General features: G+C 35.9%; 1 protein-coding gene across 9 annotated transcripts in view; it reads left to right on the forward strand.

The window, feature by feature from the left end:
• DNAH6 (dynein axonemal heavy chain 6) overlaps positions 1–15996 on the forward strand; it is a 233560-nt gene that overhangs the window by 20292 nt on the left and 197272 nt on the right. For all 9 annotated transcript variants that reach the window (XM_072770018.1, XM_072770016.1, XM_072770010.1 and 6 more), the window contains one exon: positions 12016–12283. In XM_072770018.1, the coding sequence (XP_072626119.1) occupies positions 12016–12283 (268 nt within the window). The remainder of the gene's footprint in view (positions 1–12015; positions 12284–15996) is intronic.

Here is a 15996-nt window from a genome sequence, read left to right on the forward strand (position 1 = left end):
GGTGTCTCTCATGTTTTGTCACCCTCACTGATGTTTTCACTCATTTTCTCTCCTTTCCCTCTATTCCCTTTCACTAATTTTTATATTCCCCAAACGAATGAGACCATATAATGTTTGTCCTTTTCCGATTGACTTATTTCACTCAGCATAATACCCTCCAGGTCCTTCCACGTCGAAGCAAATAGTGGGTATTTGTCATTTCTAATGGCTGAGTAATATTCCATTGTATACATAAACCACATCTTCTTTATCCATTCATCTTTCGATGGACACCGAGGCTCCTTCCACAGTTTGGCTATCGTGGACATTGCTGCTATAAACACTGGGGTGCAGGTATCCCGGCGTTTCACTGCATCTGTATCTTTGGGGTAAATCCCCAGCAGTGTAATTGCTGGGTCGTAGGGCAGGTCTATTTTTAACTCTTTGAGGAACCTCCACACAGTTTTCCAGAGTGGCTGTACCAGTTCACATTCCCACCAACAATGCAAGAGGGTTCCCCTTTCTCCACATCCTCTCCAACATTTGTTGTTTCCTGTCTTGTTAATTTTCCCCATTCTCACTGGTGTGAAGTGGTATCTCATTGTGGTTTTGATTTGTATTTCCCTGATGGCAAGTGATGCGGAGCATTTTCTCATGTGCTTGTTGTCCATGTCTATGTCTTCCGTGTGAAAATTCTGTTCATGTATTTTCCCCATTTCATGATTGGATTGTTTCTTTGCTGTTGAGTTTAGTAAGTTCTTTATAGATCTTGGAAACTAGCCCTTTATCTGATAGGTCATTTGCAAATATCTTCTCCCATTCTGTAGGTTGTCTTTTAGTTTTGTTGACTGTTTCTTTTGCTGTGCAAAAGTTTCTTATCTTGATGAAGTTCCAATAATCCATTTTTGCTTTTGTTTCTTTTGCCTTCATGGATGTATCTTGCAAGAAGTTGCTGTGGCCAAGTTCAAAAAGGGTGTTGCCTGTGTTCTCCTCTAGGATTTTGATGGAATCTTGTCTCACATTTAGATCTTTCATCCATTTTGAGTTTATCTTTGTGTATGGTGAAAGAGAGTGGTCTAGTTTCATTCTTCTGCATGTGGATGTCCAATTTTCCCAGCACCATTTATTGAAGAGACTGTCTTTTTTCCAGCGGATAGTCTTTCCTGCTTTGTCGAATATTAGTTGACCATAAAGTTGAGGGTTCACTTCTGGATTCTCTATTCTGTTCCATTGATCTATGTGTCTGTTTTTGTGCCAGTGCCACACTGTCTTGATGACCACAGCTTTGTAGTACAACCTGAAATCTGGCATTGTGATGCCCCCAGCTCTGGTTTCTTTTTTAATATTCCCCTGGCTATTCGGGGTCTTTTCTGATTCCACACCAATCTTAAGATGATTTGTTCCAACTCTCTGAAGAAGGTATTTTGATAGGGATTGCATTAAACGTGTAAATTGCCCTGGGTAACATTGACATTTTCACAATATTAATTCTGCCAATCCATGAGCATGGAATATTTTTCCATCTCTTTGTGTCTTCCTCAATTCCTTTCAGAAGTTTTTGTAGTTTTTAGGGTATAGATCCTTTACCTCTTTGGTTAGATTTATTCCTAGGTATCTTATGCTTTTGGGTGCAATTGTAAATGGGATTGACTCCTTAATTTCTCTTTCTTCAGTGTCATTGTTAGTGTATAGAAATGCCACTGATTTCTGGGCATTGATTTTGTATCCTGCCACACTGCCAAATTGCTGTATGAGTTCTAGCAATCTTGGGGTGGAGTCTTTTGGGTTTTCTATGTACAGTATCTTGTCATCTGCGAGGAGGGAGAGTTTGACTTCTTCTTTGCCAATTTGAATGCCTTTTATTTCTTTTTGTTGCCTGATTGCTGAGGCCAGGACTTCCAGTACTATGTTGAATAGCAGTGGTGAGAGTGGACATCCCTGTCTTGTTCCTGATCTTAGGGGAAAGACTCCCAGTGCTTCCCCATTGAGAATGATATTTGCTGTGAGCTTTTCGTAGATGGCTTTTAAGATGTTGAGGAATGTTCCCTCTATCCCTACACTCTGAAGAATTTTGATCAGGAATGGATGCTGTATTTTGTCGAATGCTTTCTCTGCATCTATTTAGAGGATTGTATGGTTCCTATTTTTTCTCTTGCTGATATGGTGAATCACATTGATTGCTTTATGAGTGTTGAACCAGCCTTGCATCCCAGGGATAAATCCCACTTGGTCATAATGAATAATCTTAATGTATTGTTGGATCCTATTGGCTAGTATGTTGTTGAGAATTTTTACATCTGTGTTCATCAGGGTATTGGTCTATAATTCTCCTTTTTGGTGGGGTCTTTGGTTTTGGAATTAAGGTGATGCTGGCCTCATAGAATGAGTTTGGAAGTACTCCATCTCTTTCTATCTTTCTGAACAGCTTTAGTAGAATAGGTATGGTTTCTTCTTTAAATGTTTGATAGAATTCCCCAGGGAAGCCATCTGGCCCTGGCCTCTTGTGTCTTGGGAGGTTTTTGATGACTGCTTCAATTTCCTCCCTGGTTATCGGCCTGTTCAGGTTTTCTATTTCTTCCTGTACCAGTTTTGGTAGTTTGTGGTTTTCCAGAAATGCGTCCATTTCTTCTAGATTGCCTAATTTATTGGTGTATAGCTGCTCATAAGTTTTTTTGTTTGTTTTGTTTTTGCTCATAAGTTTTTAAGATCGTTTGTATTTTCTTGGTATTGATGGTGATCTCTCCTTTCTCATTCATGATTTTATTAATTTGAGTCTTTTCCCTCTTCTTTTAATAAGGCTGGCTAATGGTTTATCTATCTTATTAATTCTTTCAAAGCTCTGCCCATTTTTTAATTGGATTGTTTGGGGTTTTTTTTTTGTTATTGAGTTATATGAGTTCCTAATATATTTTGGATATTAATGCTTTATCAGATATATGATTTGCAGGTATCTTCTCCCTTTCAGTAGATTGCCTTTTCATTTTGATTATTTCCTTTACTTTGGAGAATCTCTTTAATTTGATGTAGTCTTACTTGTTTATTTTAGCTTTTGTTGCCTATGCCTTTGGCGTCAAATCCAAGAAATCATCGCCAAGATCAATCTCAAGGAGTTTTCTTCTTGAAAACTGGTCTTCTATGTTTTCTTCTAGGAGTTTTATGGTTTCAGGCTTCATGTTCAAGTCTTTAATCCATTTTGATTTAGTTTTGTGTATGGTGTTAGATGGTGGTTCGGTTTCATTCTTTTGCATGTGGCTGTCCAGTTTTCTCATCACTATTACTTGAATATTCTGTTCTTTCCCCATAGTATATTCTTGGCTCCTTTGTCATAAAGTAATTGACCATATATGCAGGGGTTCATTTCATTTCTGGGCTCCTTATTCTATTCTCTTGATCCATGTGTCTCTTTTTATGCCAATACCATACTGGCTTGATTAGGTTAGCTTTGTAATATCATTTGGAATCAGGGGGCATGATATCTCCACCTTTGTTCTGTCTCAGAATACTTGGGCTATCTGGGTTCTTTTATGATTTCTTACAAATTTTAGTATTGTTTGTTCTATTTCTGTGAAGAATGTATTTAGAATTTTAATATGGATTATACTGAATCTGTACAATGCTTTGAGTAGTACGGACATTTTAACAATATTAATTGTTAATATTTTAATACCTGTTAATATTATTGGTTAATAATAATACCAATCCATGAGCATGGACTATTTCCATGTATTTATTCTTCTTTGACAGTTTATTACTAGAGTTAGAAAATTACTAGAGCTATAAGATAAATACTGTGGTTGAAAAAAAAAGATTATAAATTAGGCAACATAATTAAAAGTATCTCAAACTTGGATTTGTGAATCACAGCAATGTTCCTATACTTTGCCTAAATACCTTATTTGTATGGAAATGTGATCAAATAAATCCGTAGTTCCAAGAAAGCTATATCAATACCTTACCAAAAGGTATCCACCATACACAGAAAAGGATTTAAACTTTTTAAGGCATATTGAAGAACAAAATATGAAACCAAATTCTGTTTTTAGATTAATATCTCATCAATAAGCTTAAGAAGCTAGAAATATAAGAACACATAGTATCTTATGTCAGAAAAACTCACTATTGCAGAATTGCAATTTTACCAGCCTGTGTGGACATTTTTCCATTCCATTTGTTACTAGAAAAGCAAAGGAAATTTATCATTACTACTACTAGTAAATCAACAAATCAGATAACAGAGATTAACACATTCCAGGGCATTATTAAAATTTTATTGCAGAAAAGAGAGTTTTATTGAATATCGATGAACGTATGGTTACTAGTAACTGCTTGATAACAGCACTATTTTGGATCACTGAAGTGAAATGTTTGGAAGAACTTTGTTGTGAGGAGGGGGAAAAAACTACTGGCAATAAAATATTTAAGGCAAATGAGACATTATGGAAATAGTTCTTAAAAATAAATATTGCATCTAGAGTTTATTCTGACAATCCTACATTCAACTAATACATTATTTTACTTGCAAAGGAACTCCCATATGTAAATGTTTCCCTGCAGTTATTAATTCCAAATTAAATATTATCAAAATTGTGACTACAATAAAGTCCAAGACATAACAAAAAATATGAGCAGAATACTACTTTTTGTTGTTTCAGATTTAAGTGCATTAGTAATCCAAAGGAAACGTTGTGTCAAGAATTAGAGAATATATTGCAAATAACTGTGCAGATTTAATGAATAGTTGGTTTCACAACTGGATTAGTTAATTGACATTTGAGCACCTGAATGAATTTCATAAAAAATTATGGGACCTGGCTGAAAGTGTGTCAACATGTACTGACAACAAAGATTAAGAATTCAAAACACCTTGGAATTCAGCTTTGGAAAAATGATATTTAAAATGCTTCTCTTTGATTTTAGTGATTGTAATGGATTTACACCTAAAGAAACCTAAAGTCAAACAGAGTAATGACTGTTTCAGAGAAAGCTTCACCATTGTTTCTGAAATACTTGATGTGGAAACATTTGGATTTTAAATCAGTTTGCATTTCACAACAAATTTTAACACTGCATTTATCAAAGGGTGAAAAGTGATAGCTATTAGAATTAAAGAATGGTAGTACCTTTGGTTTATAATTTCAAGAGAATGAATTATCCAAGTACTGGTTAATGGAAAAGGAGGTTTCCAACCATAAGAAACAAAGCAATAAATCATCTGCCATTTATTGTCTCCTATTTCTATAAACAAAGTTTCTTAGTAGTGGTGACTGTGAAGAAGTTGAACAGACCATCATGAATTGATTAAAAATTCAGGTGGCTACTTCAAAAGATGTATGATCACAGCCGTGGTTGCTTCTGAGCTAGGCTTTATCTGGAAGTTTTATCAAATTCAATATTGAATATTTCCCTGAGTGTCTTGTAGGTTATTTTTCTTATTATAATGTAAATAAATTGTAATGAATATAAAGAAATTTATAATTAATATCTTCACCAATTTGCCTTATAGAATGTTACCATTGTGTGGGTATGTTGGAACATTTGTTGCTTGAGAGCGTTACTCTAGAGGACTGTAGAGCAATTTTCTTTGCCTGAGAATCTGATCTTAACTGTGAAGTTCTGTTTCACTGGTATCCTCATAAGAGTAGAATGTTGGTTATTTCTAGGCAATATTGCTTATGATAAAAATGCCCCCTGATTTGTAAATTATATATGCATTACAGATAACTAAAAATGAATTCTAGGAGCACTTGGGTGACTCAGTCAGTTGAGTGTCTTGGTTTCAGCTCATGTCATAGTCTCAGGGTCTTGAGATGGGGCCCAAGGCCAAGTCCTTGGGCTTCCCTCTCAGCAGGGAGTCTGCTTGAAATTCTCTCTCTCTCCCTGCCCCTCCCCCAGCTCATGTGTGTACTCTTTCTCTCAAAAGATAAATATTTTTAAAAAATAACTTCTAAATACCTGATGGGGAGCCACAGCTTTGGATATCCATAGTGCATGTCTCTTGCAAGAATCCTGAATTCTATGCTTATAGAATTTTTGCAAGAGATACTGGCTCCTGTGGATAATAAGGCTGTTAAGCTAGGGTGGCTTCCATACAACCCAATGTGGATCTCATCTACTTACATCTGAGTTGTCATCTAGGGAGAGGGTATTCCTGGGTGGCCAACAGATTTCCAAGTAGTCCCACGGAAAAGGAAAATCTGATGCTGCCTTGATGGTGAGAAGTAGTTCCTGTCTTATGTCCTTCTAAGTAGGGAGGGTGCCAAATATAGCCTATGATAGTAACTATTGTATCTAGAGAGTATAGTGCTACTGGTATCAAGTGGGAAGAGGCAAGGGAAGTTGCCAACCAGCTGACAGTACACAAGACAGCCTCACACAACAAAGAGTTACCTGGCCCAAAATGTCAGTAGTGCTGAGCTTGAGAGACCTTGAGTTAAATAATGCTAATTACACATTTCTGTCCTGTATAGCCAATGAACAATTTCTTGAGGGACGGATGTATGCAGTGATTTAGGAGTCTGTGAAACATGGTTATATAAAGACCATATAATCATCTGTGCTGGGTTCAGACTATATTACTTTCTAAGTGATCAAATTGATTGTCACATGGTTCCTAGGCCTATTAGAGTATTTTTTAAGGAAGGAAGCTTTTAAATTTTCAAAATGAAGCTATTCTGTCCTTTCAGTGAGATTACCTGTTTAGCAGCCTAGAACAGAAAACACAGATAGATGCCAACTTTCAGCATATCCCAAACATCATGTACTTTCTCAAATGGCAGCATTGTGGTTTCTGTGTGAAGTCATAATTATGAACAACTTTAGGGAGTGGGGTATAAATGTGTTATATAATAACAAATCATTTTGAAGCCATGTTATCAGAAACCTTGCTGGGTTACATAACACAATGACAGTTTTCTTGGGCTAGTCCATAAAGAAATTTAAATCTAATCAGTCAGATTTCAATCAGCATGTGGAAACATTAAAGGTCCCTCATATTTTCACTTGGAATCATCAAAACTGTTCAGCTTCACATTGTCTCCTTAACCCTTTCTTCAAACACATGTATACACATGCTGTGGCACTGCTCTGGAGCTCTGACAATTAAGTGGGTGATGATTTCATTTTAAACAAAAATTTGAAGAACCTAGAAGAGTGGTTCTCAGCCTTTGCTACTAATGAGAATCACCCAGGCCCTACTCCAAGACATTATTTAACTGATTTGTGGTAGAGCCTGTATTTCTTTGCAACTCGCCAGATGATTCCAGTATTCAACTCAGTATTGCACATCATGGGCTTTGAGCAGTGGTTCTCAAGCAAGCCCTAAAGGACTTATTAAAACAAATTGTTGGGCAGCCTGGGTGGCTCAGCGGTTTAGCGCCGCCTTCAGCCCAGGGCATGATTCTGGAGTCCCGGAATCAAGTCGCACATCGGGCTCCCTGCATGGAGCCTGCTTCTCCCTCTGCCTATGTCTCTGCCTCTCCTTCTCTCTGTCTCTCTCATGAATAAATAAATAAAATCTTAAAAAAAAAAAAAACAGATGTTAACCCTCTGGAGTTTCTGATTCAGTAGGTCAAGAAGATAGCCTGGGAAATTGCGATTCCCACATGAAGCTGATTGTGCTGTTCCAGGGACCATACAACTGAGAAACATTGGCCCTAGAGCACTCTCATATTACAGAAATTTGGAAGTTTCTTCTTAGTTAAACTTTGTTTAATTTTCTAGGTAAAAAGGAGTTCCTTATTAGATATTTCATCATTTCTGGTTAATCAAATCAGAAGCAAAGTAAACCATATCTCTTCTCTAGGTTAGGCTAGATCTAAATTCATGATGATTCATGATACTGACCATCATCAAATAAATTGAGGTTTATGATGCAGAACATAAGAAATGGCTAATTTCTTTCCAGACAGTTGCTTGCTTATCTTCACACAATAAATATGCTCAAATCATGACAGTTAAAACTGTAAATGATGAAAATAATGAGAACTTAGATTTGCATAGGGCCGTATGGACTTTATCTAATACATCGCACTACCTTAAAGCAGGTAATTACTTTTTTGCTTGTAGAAATCAGAAACTTGAGATAGGAAGAGAGAACAGGGTAAACAAAGACATATGTATGCATTCAAACATGGCCCAAGGTGGATATGATAAATAAGCTTGATGAAAAAGGGCAGTTTGTGAGACAGAGAAGGAACTAATATAAAACAAGAGGAGAGTGCCAAAACACTTGGCAGAATAATTTGGATTTGATGATATAGGCAGTAGGAGGCTATTTAAAGTTTTTGAGCAGGAGACAAACCATGCTTCTGCACTTTTAGTCTTGGTAGACCGGTTTAAATAGAAGCATTTTCAATTATTCTTTTGTGATTGAATAGAAGTATTTTCAATCACTAAGGTGTAACAACAGAGCTCCTGGTTTTATTTTTATTTTATTTTTTTAAGATTTTACTTATTTATTCATGACAGACACAGAGATAGAGAGAGAGAGAGGCAGAGACATAGGCAGAGGGAGAAGCAGGCTCCATGCAAGGGAGCCTGACATGGGACTCGATCCTGGGATCCAGGATCACACCCTGGGCTGAAGGCAGCGCTAATCCGCTGAGCCACCGGGGCTGCCCTGAGCTCCTGGTTTTAAATAAAAACTCACATCAAAATCTTATTGTTTTGTAAAATCAGGGAATTATAGAGGAAGAAATTAAGATTTTTAGCATCCTAATAGGTACAGTTTGAGTTATAGTTGAAATGAACAATAACAGAACAATTTATGACCTACCACAGAGCTGTGTAATTCTCTTATTCCATTTGATTCTCTCAAATAAGACATCCATGCTTTTAAAGTTAATTGAAGCCTTACAGTCCAAGTTTCACTTTAGATGGACAGATAAAGGTTCTACAGTAAAATAATTTGACCTGATTCTACATTGAACAGCAAGAAAAAACTCCAGATATTTTTTCTCAGTAAAACATAGTAAAATGTAATTTTATTCAAGATACCCATATTGTCCAGATTACTATCCAAGGATCTGTTTAGTTGATTGGATCATAAAGCCATCTAGTTTAGCAGCAAAGAAGGAATTTTACATAGCATAGCACTTGAACAAATGAAGTTCTCTTTTTAAGTCTTAAAGGTTTTTGTATTACTTCCTCAAAGAAAGGCTTTGATGAAAGAAATATCCAAAGTATTATCCAAGAAGCAGCCAAAGCTTAAGGGTGAATCCTGGATGCCAACAATGTTGACTAGGCAGTTGTCAGCATTTAGGTGTGGTGTGGTGGATCAGCTCCTGAAATGGTTGTGTGATCTGAGGTAGAGTGTGGAGTAAGTGCAGAGGTCCAAGGAGTGTATTTGAGGAGTAACCCCCTCAGTAATGAACTGGAAAGTCTAAGGAGAATAGGATTACAGAGAGCTGTGCATAGGCCCTCTTAATTGTTGCAAAACTTTCCTTCACCCTGCTGCCCCTTATATCTACCAACAGAATTGGGCTTGAAGGAAGTCCCTGCTCATCCATGAGAGATTAATTTTGTTAGAATTATGAGAAACAAGACTGGTTTTTGGAAACTTTAGAAAGCAATGCATGGGAGGGATATGGCTCACCATTATAAAGGAAGTTTAAGAGAAAGAAGAATACATGGGATTTTAAGCTAAATGGGCAGCAGGGTCAAGAGAAAGCATTCTACAAGTCTAAGGGAAGCTTTCTACAAGTTAAAGAGAAGTTCTGCAAATTTTTAGATGCAGAGAAAAAGTAGCCAAAAGCCAAGAGGGCTAGAAAAAACCTATCTCTGGAGGAAACCATGAGATACACTCAGAGGCTGGGATGGGGGCACCCAAATATGATGATTTTCAGGTGAAGAGAGAGCTTACCTTGTGACCATCTTGTTTTTATTCGTTGTTTTCAAATGAAGTTCAGTGGTTCACAAACATTACTGTGTATCTGAATCATTCAGGGAGCTTGTTAAACTGGAATCTTGAGTCTCATGGCTCATACATAGAGATTCTTATTCTGTGTTAGACCCAGAAATCTAGATTCTTAATAAGCACCCCAGATGATTTTGATGGTGGCAATCCAGTATTTGAAAAAGACTTGCATGTGTTCATTTGTTCTGTGCAGGGTAGAAATGTGTAGAGGAGGAAAAGACTTAGGGGCTTGAGAATGGGGATCTTAGATAGTAAATTATAAATAAAAAAGATTTCTAAGTGGCACTGAGCTCCAGTAAGTTAGAATTCAACATCATGGACCACACTTGCCACCTTCTAGAAGGGTCTTTATTTAGTAGCAGATACACCAATGCAGAGCAAGTTTTCTAGACATACACCAAAGCCATAGTGAGCTGCTTGATTTGTCTTTAGGTTGGTTTGGTAACTGATATTAATGAAATATCTCAAGTTGACTCTAGTCTCAGAGACAAATTAAAATTTCAAATTTTGTAGAGAATCACCTCAAGAATGTCCTAATTATATCTTCAGCTATAGGCAAAGAAAAAAGGAAAAAAAAAATGTTTTCCATTCACCTCACCCGCAATGTGTAATACCTGGCGTTTTCTCAGACAGTTCTGATGTGAAATGTTAATTAGAACATAGACAAAGATGGGATTACGTAAAAGCTGAGCAAGTTGTTATTTTACTGTAACAACACTGAAATAGGAGAGCAACCTTCCAGACTGTCCAATATATCATGGGCATCCCAGGCTCTCCTTGTATGCTCACGTGAACAGGTCTTGGCTTGGGGTTTTGGTTTTTGCTTGTTTTTCATTCTGATCCTGTGTGTCCTAGTTATAAAAATATTTTTCTATTTTATTAAACAAAAATAGAAATTAAAAACTAAATGTGATTTATTCCATGGTTTTTAGTTTTTTTATTAATAGATATAAAGCATAAGAGAATCTTATTCCAATTTCTGAAAAAGTTATCATACATATGTACATAAATTTGTATACGTACAACAATTTCAGGGATTTCACAGGTGACCTGAAGGCTATATACTCAAGGCCTGTGAATTCCAGGTTCAAAATGCAGAGCTAAGAATCAGGAGAGAACATAGACAAAGGAAACAGTTGATTTTCACTGGAGTGTTCTTGTCCAATCTTTGTTAGTACATATAATTTTTAACATAAAAACAGTTTGGGGTTTTGTTTTGCAATTAACCTTTATCTGATTATTCTAAGGTACCAGAGAATCTTTGTAAATTTTATTTTCCTAAGTTGTAAAATATATTTTAATAATACTTGCTATATCACAATATGTTTCGCAGTTATTGTATTATTGAGTATTTAAGTTGCATCCAGTATTTTAATGTTATAGATAAAGTTACAAAAAAATCTTTGTGCCTGTAGGGCAAGTTCTTGTTTTAAGAAATTTTAGAGAATCAGCCCTTTCTGTTCTCATTACTGTTTCCTTCTCCTGTCCTTATTCCTGCCTTTATCTCTCTTGCTTTTCTTCCTTTTCTGATCTGTTTCTGTTACCCATAAGGTTGAGGAATGCCCTTGATGACAATTGAAAGAGGAATAGCTTGAAATAAACAATGTCTCAACAGTAATTATTTTGTTCTGTGATAAATTGTGCATTTTTCTTCTACTTAATCTGAGTCTTGATTCAAATCCTATCTACTTCATCTTTTCTTGCTTTGGTCTTTCTCATAATTTTTTTTAATATTGGGTAAGTAAAACTCTTTTACACAATTATTGTTGAATAATTTCTGAAGAGCTAATAATAAAAACTTATTTTCAGGTAGCTTTCATATAGGGCTATTATATTTTAAAAATCTGTAATTGATTTGTTTTTATAAAAATTATGTAACTGAAATTATCAAACATATTGCCAAGGTTGTGATATCTTTAGGACCTAAAATAAGTCCAACTATTTTTTAAAAAGCAGCTCTCCCTTCTTAAGTATTCAATTTGAACATAGTTTGTTAGAACTTTTTAATTTAAATATTTGTTTTTTCTGAAATGTTTTATCTCTTTAGAACAAAAAAGTAATGCAGTTGCTTAATTTTGTTTTGAATACTTTATTAACTTGCCTCAATTTTTATTTGTTCATAGAGTTGTAAGTTATGAGAACATCAATAAAAATGACTACTATACTATTAGCAAAAAAGCAGTAACACACATTTATAATGAGGACATTGAATATATCGAAATTGATCGATGGGAACAGGAATATCTATATCACAGAGAACTCACTAAGATTCCCATATTTGCACTTTTCCGGAAATGGAAGGCTTTTAACGTGTGGAAGAAGAATGTCCGTTCCAAGAAAATAAGTGGATGTCGAAAATCTCTACAAAAAAACCTGTTCATTGTTAATCATGTACGTATTTATTTATCATACTTTAAAAGAATTACAGATAAAGTGTGAGTCTATTACAGGCATTGGTATAGACTGCCCTTGAAATAGACTATTTCATCGTTTTAAGAGAATTCACAATTTTTATTCTGTTTTGTCATTCTGTCTCTCATTCTGTCTTGTCATGGCAGTCTGGCAGTGTTTTCACATCTTAACTATGGTTGCAGAATGCAAAAGTATAAGAAGAGAGTTGCACAGGTCTGCTTCAAATAGAAGCAGCCTCAGAGGTTTGGATTCATGGCCCCCTTTGTTGTTGATTAGGAAAATGATGTATACTCTTGAGCAGAGTGGGCAGGCAACCCTGATTACCTCCTCTTATCTTTGAGTCACTCTGGACTCTATGGTCCAAAATAATTTGGGGGCTTGTTTTCATGGGCCAGTACCTCCCAATTGTAGGTTCTCCTCTACCATGAATCCAAACAGAAGGGAAAATTTTAATATTCACTTTGCAGGATGGGGTCATCATGGAAAAAGAACTGTTAAACGGTGTGTGGCTATATTTTAAATCTCTACCCACTCACTGAATTTCAACTTGCATTACAAGTTTTCTGCTTGGCCCCTGGGAATGAAGTGGAATCACCATTACTGTTGTGGTCCTTAGCTATCTATTTCTATGACACTGAGTCACCACCCTCTCAAATCAGAAGCCTCAAGTTTGCTTTTTACTGCTCATTTACTTCACTTTTCATATGTTAACCTGAAAGATCATTATCAAGATGTCAGGCACAAAATAAAGGAACATCAAAGGAATGATGTGTGTGTCTCTCATGAATAAAAAAATAAAATCTTAAAAAAAAAAAGAGAGAAGAAAATATTCTAGTCCTTCTTGATATCAAACTCAACTTCTAGACCTTTAATTTCCTTAAGGATCCATCAATCATTTGAATCTATTGTCTTTTTATCACCTTTCATCTTTCATCATGTCTTAGGGACTATACATGTCATAAGTTTGTTACTAGGTGTATAAAATAGTTCTTCCTGTATTTGTCTCTAAGTCCTTAAGGACTCTTAAGGTTCTTAAGGTTCTCTTATATACTGAGGTTGTCCTCTGTCCACCATTGATACCAACCGTGCTTTTTTTTTTTTTTTTTAAGATTTATTTATTTATTCATGAGAGAGAGAGAGAGAGAGGCAGAGACACAGGAGGAGGGAGAAGCAGGCTCCATGCCGGGAGCCCGAGGTGGGGACTCAGGGTGGCGCCTCAAGTCAAAGGAAGGCCCCAAACCGCTGAGCCACCCAGGGATCCCCCCAACCGTGCTTTGACGTTGATAATATCTTCTCCTAAATGTAGCTGGGCTACATTTAGAGTAGTCTACATTACATGAGACTAAAAAGTTCTCATCATTTAAACTTAGATTGACCTAAATGACAGACCCATTGTCGGTTTTTTTTTTTTTTTAAAGATTTTATTTATTCATGAGAGACACACAGAGAGACAGAGACACAGGCAGAGGGAGAAGCAAGCTCCATGCAGGGAGCCCGATGTGGAACTCGATCCCCAGACTCCAGGATCACGCCCTGGGTTGAAGGCAGGAGCTAAACCACTGACCCACCCAGGGATCCCAGCCATTGTTGGTTTAAATGTCTATTAGATGCTGTAATTACTCACACACTTACCACTACTCTTATATTTACAATTAGTTAATAAGGAGGGCTGATACACCTAGACTAGGTTTTGAAGGGACAAATGTGAAGCTACCCTTGAAATATTTCTTTTCATGATTCTTTTTCTTTTTTTTCAGTAACAAGCCTTATTGGCGCATGTGCCTATGTTTCCCTTTAACAACTTTATTGAAATACAGTTAATGTACCCTATGATTCACCCATTTAAAGTATACCTTTCAATGGTTTCATTATATTCACAGGATTGATTAACCAACACCACAGTCAATTTTAAAACATTTTCATCACTTCAAAAAAGAAACTCTGTTACCCATTAGTGATCACTCTACATTTCTCCCCAACTCTGCCAGGGCCCTGCCCCAGCTCTAGGTAACCACTAATCTACTATTTGTTCCTATTGGTTTGCCTATTCTGTACATTTCCTATTGGTTTGCCTATTCTGTACATTTCATATAAATGGAACCATACAATATATGGTTCTTGGTGGCTGGCTTTTTTCACTTAGCATAGTGTTTTCAACGTTCATCTATGTCATGGCACAGCATTTATTTTTATTGGCATATTAATAATATACCATTGTATGGTTATACATATTTTACATATCCACCCATCTATTACTGATGGATATTTGGATTGCTTCCATTTTTTGGATATTATGAATAATACTGTTACGAACATTTGTGTACAAATTTTTGTCTTGATGTATGTATTCATTTCTCTTGGGTATATGCCTAAGAGTAGAATTGCTGAGTCACCAGTAACTCTATGTTTAACCTTTTGAGGACCTGCAAAACAATTTCCAAAGCTACTGCATAATTTTAAATTCCCACCAACAGCATATGAGGGCTTTGGTTTCTCATTGTTTTCACCATTATATCTGTCCTTTTCATTATAGTCATTCCTACTGCTTGTAAAGTGGTATCTCATTGTGGTTTTGATTTATCTTTCCCAAATGACTAATGATGGTGAGCATCTTTTCATGGACCTATTGACCATTTGTATATCTTATCTGGAGAACTGTATATTGATACTTTACCCATTTCTTAATTGAGTTATTTTCATTTTACTATTGAATTATAAGAGTTATTTATATATTCTGGATACAAGTCCCTTATCAGATATATGACTTGCAAAAATTTTCTCCCGTTTTGTGGGTTATCTGTACATTTTCTTGATGGTTTCCTTTGAAGCACAAAAGTTTTTAATTTTGATGATCTGCATTTTCTTTTTTTTTTTTTTAAAGATTTATCTATTTATTTGAAAGAAAAAGAGCAGAGTGAGTGAGAAAAGGAGTAGGGGGAGAGGGGCATAGGGAGAGGGAGAAGCAGGCTCCTTGCTGAGCAGAGAGCCTTATGTGGAGCTCAATCCCAGGACCCTGGGATCATGACCTGAGCTAAAGGAACATGCTTAACCAGCTGACCCACCCAGGTGCCCGGATGATCCGCATTTTCAGTTTTGAAGTGTAAGTCTTCTGGGCCCTTGATTTTCCACATGAATTTAAAGATAATCTTGTCAATTTCTGCAAAGAAGTAAACTGGGATTTTGATAGGGATTGCTTTAAATCTATAGACCAATTCAGAGAGTATTGCCATCTTAACAATACTAACTTCTGGTCTATGAACATACAATGCCTTCCCATTTATTCAGGTCTTCTTCAATTCTTTCAACAATGTTTTGTAGTTTTCAGAGGATATTTTACACTGCATTTGTTAAATTTATTGCTAAATATTTTATTCTTTTTGATTCTATCGTAAGTGTAATTGTTTTCTTAATTTCATTTTGTTTTTTCATCTCATATATATATAAATATATGTACATATATAAATAGTATAAATGTATAAATATGTGTGTATGATCTATATATAATACAATTAATTTTTGTATATGTAGCTTGTTTCCTGAAATCCTGCAGAATTTATTACTGATTCTAATAGTATGGGGCATGTGTGTGTGCATGCATGTACTCCTTAGAATACCTGATGAACAAGAATAAGTCATCTGCAAATAGATATGGTTTTGCAACTCCTTTCCAACTTGGATGATTTAATTTTGTT

Source organism: Canis lupus, chromosome 12 (genome assembly GCF_048164855.1).
Source record: "Canis lupus baileyi chromosome 12, mCanLup2.hap1, whole genome shotgun sequence".
NCBI lineage: Eukaryota > Metazoa > Chordata > Mammalia > Carnivora > Canidae > Canis > Canis lupus.